Source organism: Calidris pugnax, unplaced genomic scaffold (assembly GCF_001431845.1).
Source record: "Calidris pugnax isolate Ruff unplaced genomic scaffold, ASM143184v1 scaffold178, whole genome shotgun sequence".
Taxonomy (NCBI): Eukaryota; Metazoa; Chordata; class Aves; order Charadriiformes; family Scolopacidae; genus Calidris; species Calidris pugnax.
In genome coordinates, this window is record NW_015090986.1 from 1,379,435 (window position 1) to 1,385,756 (window position 6,322).

The window sequence follows — 6,322 nt, forward strand, 5'->3', positions numbered from 1 at the left end:
GGGGTGTGTGTTGCGGGGGGGGAGCCGGGGGCGCGGCCGCCCGCGCTCAGCACCCGGGAGAGCTCCGCCGCCGCCCCGCGCATGCCCCGGCCCCGCCGGCGCGGATATAACCGCGGAGCGGGGCGGGAGCGGCGCCAGCCGTCCGCAGCCGTCGAGCCGGAGGGAGACGCCGTCTCCCCCTCCTATTCCTCACCTTCCCCCCTCCTATTCCTCACCTTCCCCCCCTCCCCAAGCCTCGACCCTCCGGTAGCTCGCCCTCCCGCCCGCCGAAGGGGCTGCCCCGCTTCGGGGGTCTTGGGACAGGTCCCCCGCCCGCCGCTCGTCCTCCCTAGCATGGGATGGGCGAGCCCTGCGAGCGCGGTGCCTGCTCGCCAGCCGCCGGCATGAAGGAAGGAGCGGACTGGGAGCCCTGGGACTCGCCGCTGGGTTTGGCGGAGGGCGCCCAGATGGGCAACAGGAGCAACGTGTCCTTCCTGCAGCTCTTCAAGAACATCAACCTGGAGCGAGCCGACGGGATGCAGGGGGACAGCTCCGACGTGGTGCGGATTGTCATCTCGCTGGTCTACTCCGTGGTGTGTGCCCTGGGGCTGGTGGGCAACCTGCTGGTGCTCTACCTGATGAAAAGCAAGCAAGGCTGGAGAAAGTCCTCTATCAACCTCTTTGTGACCAGCCTGGCAGTGACTGACTTCCAGTTTGTGCTGACCTTGCCGTTCTGGGCAGTAGAGAACGCGCTGGACTTCAACTGGCTCTTCGGCAAGGCAATGTGTAAGATTGTCTCCTATGTGACAGCCATGAATATGTATGCCAGTGTCTTCTTTCTCACTGCTATGAGTGTGGCTCGATACCGCTCTGTTGCTTCAGCCTTGAAGAACCAGCGGCGAGGTGACCCACTGGGTGGCTGCTGCTCTGCCAAGTGGCTTTGTGCCCTCATCTGGCTGTCAGCTATCCTGGCTTCCCTGCCTCATGCCATTTTTTCCACCACTGCCACCGTCTTTGATGATGTTCTCTGCCTCGTCAAGTTCCCTGAGGGCCGAGGCAGTAATGCCCAGTTCTGGCTGGGTCTGTACCACATCCAGAAGGTGCTGCTGGGCTTTGTGGTGCCGCTGGCCATCATCAGCCTCTGCTACTTGCTCCTGGTGCGCTTCATCAGTGACAAGCACGTTGGCAGCACCTGCAGCGGCCCCAGCACCAAGCGCCGCTCCAAAGTGACTAAGTCAGTGTCCATTGTGGTGCTGTCTTTCTTCTTGTGCTGGCTGCCTAACCAAGCGCTCACAACGTGGGGCATCCTCATCAAGCTCAACGTGGTGCACTTCAGCACTGAGTACTTCTTCTCCCAAGTGTACTTCTTCCCCATCAGCGTGTGCCTGGCACACTCCAACAGCTGCCTCAACCCCATCCTCTACTGCCTCATGCGCAGGGAGTTTCGCAAGGCGCTGAAGAGCCTCCTCTGGAGGATCACCTCACCTTCCCTCACCACCACGCGCCCTTTCACTGACACCACCAAGCCCGAGCAGGAGGAGCAGGCCCTGCACGCCTTGGTGCCCGTCCACCCCGTCACTGCTTCTTCCCCTGCTGCAGCCATCCAGCCAGAGGTGGCCTACTACCCCCCTGGGGTGGTGATGTACAGCAGCCGCTATGACCTGCTGCCCGCTAGCTCCATGGAGCAGCGCTGCTGAGATGGGGCAGGGGGGCTCTGGAGCGTGGGACTGCGGGGTGTGTGCAAGATGGTGCCCTGGGACACTGAACGTCTGGTAGGGACAAGGGGACGAGGGATGGGTAAAGGAGATGTGTGTGAGAGGTGCTCTTTTGGGCTTGTGACCGCTCTTGGAAACTTGTTGATGGAAGTTCTTGTCTTGAAAATGTCACCTGGACTGGAGAAGAGGAATAGGAGGTGGCAGTGGTGATGCACTGGGGATTTGAGTGTCTCTAGGAGATGCTTTTTAGTGCTTCTACCTGATCAGGGGAAGAGGAATCTGGAGAGGGTGACAGGACTTGGGGAGGATGAAGGATGTTTGGGGCACCATAGGGAGGAGAGGGGCTGGATGGGGTGGAGGAAGGCTGGGAAGCCTCAGCTGCATCCCCCCAAAGTGGAGGTACCAGCAGCAAGGGGCCTGCATCCCTCCCTCCCCTGTATGTGTGTTTCTGGCAGGGGGAGGGAGCCAGGCTGCTTTCTCACTGCTGCATGGCATCCTACGTGGTGCTCCTGGGCTCCCGTGAGGGCACAGGGATCAGGCAGCCCATGTCCTATTTTGTACCTGTTTTGGTGGGAACAGCCAGGACAAGTGGGTACAAGGCTGCTGCTTCTTCAGGCTTGGCCCCTTTTCCCTCTCCTAGGGACCCAGGAAAGAGAGAGGAAAAGAAGCAATGTGCTCCCCTCCAGATCTCTGCAGGTTCCGCTTTTCCAGCTCCTCTCACCCCCTCTGCTGCTGCCAGGATACAGAGCAACCCAGACAGCCAAGGAGAAACCCAAGGACAGGACTTGCAGCTTGATGGAGAGGTGTTGCTTTGCCTGGGTTTGGCGGGGAGGGTGTGAGGGTACATCGTGTTCCCCAGTCCCTCTCCAAGCTGCTGGAGGGGGAAACCCACAGCCCCAAACCACGCGTGGCAAGGCAGGCATCTCCCCCAGGGAGCTGAGACTGCAGGCTTTGTTCTTGCTGGGCTTCAGACTGTTTGTATTTCACTCCAGGAAATCAGCACAACTGTAAATAAAAACGGGAAAGAGAAACAAATCATAGTCACTTCAAGCTGCTTGCTCTGGGGTACTTCAGCTAAAACCAAGCACAAAGGTTTTTGATCTGCTGAAGTGTTTGTTAAGGGTCTGCACTGATACTTGCCAACATTTCAGTTAACTCCAGTTCAATTCCTCCGGTGTAAGCAGCCTTAGGGTCCGCAGGTCAGTGCTCTTGCACCCTGGAGAAGGACAGGGACAATGCCTGTCACGGCCTGTGTCCCAGTGAAACGTCTGGGAAATAATTTGACGTTGATCTGAAATGAACTTTTAAGGGGATGAGAAAAGTGTAATTTTAAGCTGTGAAACTTTTTATGGTAAGGTTATGTATTTACTTTATAAAATATTTTTTTAAATTATGAGGAAAAAATAATTTAGAATGGAAAGGTCAAAGTATTTCTTTTAAAAGATGGAAAAATGCAACAGTTCTGGTTTGTTGCCAGTACACAAGTTTGTTAATCCCCAATAGTGCATATGGGAGGAGTATTTAAATACGATATTCAAAACCTCTCTCTATTTCCAGCCTCTTCCTGTGCAGCCTAACTCCAACATCTTCCTGACTCTGCTAAAAAAGCATTTATTCAGAGGGTTGTTTGTCACTTCTAAGTATTGATGTGGAGCAAACTTGCTGTTTCTGTCCAGAGAAAATTGCAGTGCTGTTAGTGGCAATTATGCTTTGCAGACTCTGTTTGGTTTACTGTACATGTTGGTAACTCCTGTTGTAAAATTCAGGTTTGGTCTGGAAGCAGCTACTTGAAAGAAGAAGCTGTTGTTCTGTTTTTTTCAGTGCAAAAAGACTTCTACTGCAGCCTTGGGTGCTTGCTAACTGATAAGATACAGGTGCCTGGAGAAGAATAGCAGAAGTGAGCTGGCAGCTGATGGACATACTATTACAGATGCAAAGACTCTGAAGAAATCAGATATATTCACAGAATAACTTGAGCATCTAAGTACTGTACAACGGTCCCTCTAAGTTCCTAAATCCTGACTTGGCTGCCAGCTGCAGGCTGTAGGTACTTAAAGGATTTTTCCAAGTAATTAAATTTTTTTTTTGTGCCTAGAAGTCTGCTTCTGAGCATGCCTAAATCTGCTTAAGTCTGTAGCATTTACCTCTGTACTTAATGGGGATATCTCAGTCAGGACTGGCCGCAGCGTGTACCCAAAGCCAGGGAGGCAGCTCTGCATCCGAACAAGGAACGCCCCGTGCCAGGCCACACTGTTACGAGGGGCTGTAAACTTCACCCATTCCCCCATCCCTTTGCATCCGTGTCTAGGTATGCTTCTCCTGTCCCACACCCAAGGCATGTGCAGATTGTGCTCTTTCCTCTTGCCTTTTGAAACCCTAAGTAAGTGGGCAGAGCTTTTGCCCACAGCCTAGGAAACTCCGCAAATGTGCTCAAATCCTCTGACTTGAAACTGTTCCCTCTTGCATGAGTTGTTCATCGTTGCTGGATCACAAAGGGAAAGCAAGTCCTTTAACACTGCTTTGCAGCATGGTGGTTAGGGTGGGAGTCCCAAAGATGAAAAGCCAAGATTTTTCTTCCTTGTAAATACAGAAGAGAAATTGGATTCAGGTCTGTATTCTGGGTCTCCCCTTTCCAAGAACAATGATTAACTTGCTCCCAGGTCCTGGCTCACTTAAAGTTTCAGTAGGCTGTACAAAAGCCTGACGGCTTTCTAGACCTAGAAATCCAGCAGCCTAATGTGTCAAAGGATTTGTAAGAAATGCATTTGGGTCTCACATGGTCTGGGAGAAAGCCCTATTGCCTGTGCTAGCAGATGAAGAAAGCCAGACTGTTGTGTGAGAAAAGGATACCATCAACACGTAATTTCAGAGTTCAGAGAGATTTAACCATGTCTGTAGAGGCCAGAAGAAAGTACCTAAATTAAGAAGAGGGGATGAATCTCAAAGCCAGTCTCTGTTCTTAGTGTTTGCTTTTGAACAGCATAGTTTCTCGCTTGGCTTGCTGGAATTTTAATCCTTACCGTGATGCTTAAATGTTCTTGTGCATTGCATAAAAAACTGTCCAGATGTCTAAAGCATAATTATGAATTTCAGCAGATAGCAAATTGCCTAAAAGACGTCCTCTGGGGTGCTCAGCATGACAAAACCCATGTGCTTTTTGTGGATGTCAATATAGACATAATTTTATGCCAGCAAAACAACACAGTAAAACAGATGTTGTTCTGAACAACCCATAGTTAGCCCAGCATACTAGCAAGATACCATGTTCAGAGGAAGCCCTGGGCATCCGATCACTGAAGACATAAAAACCCTACATTTGGCAAATCATCCAAATAGGAAAATACCTTGGATGTGTAGGGAATGGACAAAGGACTTAGAGGGCAGCTCTCTTTTAAGCCACTGGTCCACCAGATGTAGGTCATGGATCTGCAGTTCAAAAGAGGGACAATTGGCCAAACATTGCTTTAGGCAGTTCAGGCTGTGCGGGTCAGTTGTGTATCACAGAATCATAGAATGGTTTGGTTTGGAAGGGACCTTAAAGATCATTGAGTTCCAGCCCCCTTGCCATGGTCCAGTTTACCCAAAGAGCTGTGTGTGAGCAGAGAGAGATTTTGCTTCACGTGTGCTGGGCTTCCCACCTATCAGTGCGTGAAATGTGGGCTCCACGTTGCGTGGGCAGGAGCACCAGCCTGAGCATTCAGACCGGCAGTTCAGGCTGTGCGGGTCAGTTGTGTATCACAGAATCATAGAATGGTTTGGTTTGGAAGGGACCTTAAAGATCATTGAGTTCCAGCCCCCTTGCCATGGTCCAGTTTACCCAAAGAGCTGTGTGTGAGCAGAGAGAGATTTTGCTTCACGTGTGCTGGGCTTCCCACCTATCAGTGCGTGAAATGTGGGCTCCACGTTGCGTGGGCAGGAGCACCAGCCTGAGCATTGCCAGGAAGGAGCAGTCGTTCTGAGCATGCACACAGCATCAGGCCTGTGGCCTCAGCAGAGGGTCTTTCCAGCTCTACTTTTGAGACTACCTGTTATCAACAACAAATACTGGGTACTTGGGGGTTTCCTAAGTAATCAGCACAACACTCTGCAAAAACACTAGTGTTTCCTCCAAATGTTCATGTCTTCATTTGTAACAATCGCCTTTTCATGATCTAAAATAAACCCAGCTGATGGATACAAAACAATACTTAAGGTGTTCTTTGTGAGATTTTTGTGACCGGTCTTCTTCTATTGCAGGTTCTTGGAGGGGTGCTGGTACAGAGGGACATGTTGCTACAGAATGATAAGGACCTGAAGGTGCAGGCTGACATCTAGTGACAAACTGAAGGAACCTTTAAAGCCCAGATATTCACATTAGGCACTGACTTTGATTGCCCAAGGACTTTTAAATATCACCCCCCTCAAATAACTAACCAAGCTCTTAATGTAATAACAACCTCAAATTGCATTTCCAGGTTTGCCTTTGAAAAGCTTTTTCAGTAGAAATATTGCTTTACTTTCTCTTTGAGTTATTTTGGCACTCACTTTAGCAATAAAAAAAATCCAGTCCCCTTCATTCCTGTTCATGATTGTCTGCACTAAAACTTGATTATTCAATTGGCTGCCTGTGCAGAAGCCCTGATCTAATC

At 50.7% G+C, this 6,322-nt stretch overlaps 1 protein-coding gene across 1 annotated transcript; it reads left to right on the top strand.

Annotated features, from left to right (window-relative positions):
• Positions 1-257: 257 nt before the first annotated feature.
• RXFP3 (relaxin/insulin-like family peptide receptor 3) lies at positions 258-5,158 on the top strand. The gene has a single exon (XM_014953872.1). The coding sequence runs from the start codon at positions 339-341 to the stop codon at positions 1,674-1,676; it is 1,338 nt and encodes a 445-aa protein (XP_014809358.1). The 5' UTR covers positions 258-338; the 3' UTR covers positions 1,677-5,158.
• The last annotated feature ends 1,164 nt before the right edge of the window (positions 5,159-6,322 follow it).

Coding starts and splice junctions, on each gene's coding strand:
- RXFP3 (XM_014953872.1), top strand. CDS start 339: ATGGGCGAGCCCTGCGAGCGCGGTGCCTGCTCGCCAGCCGCCGGCATG.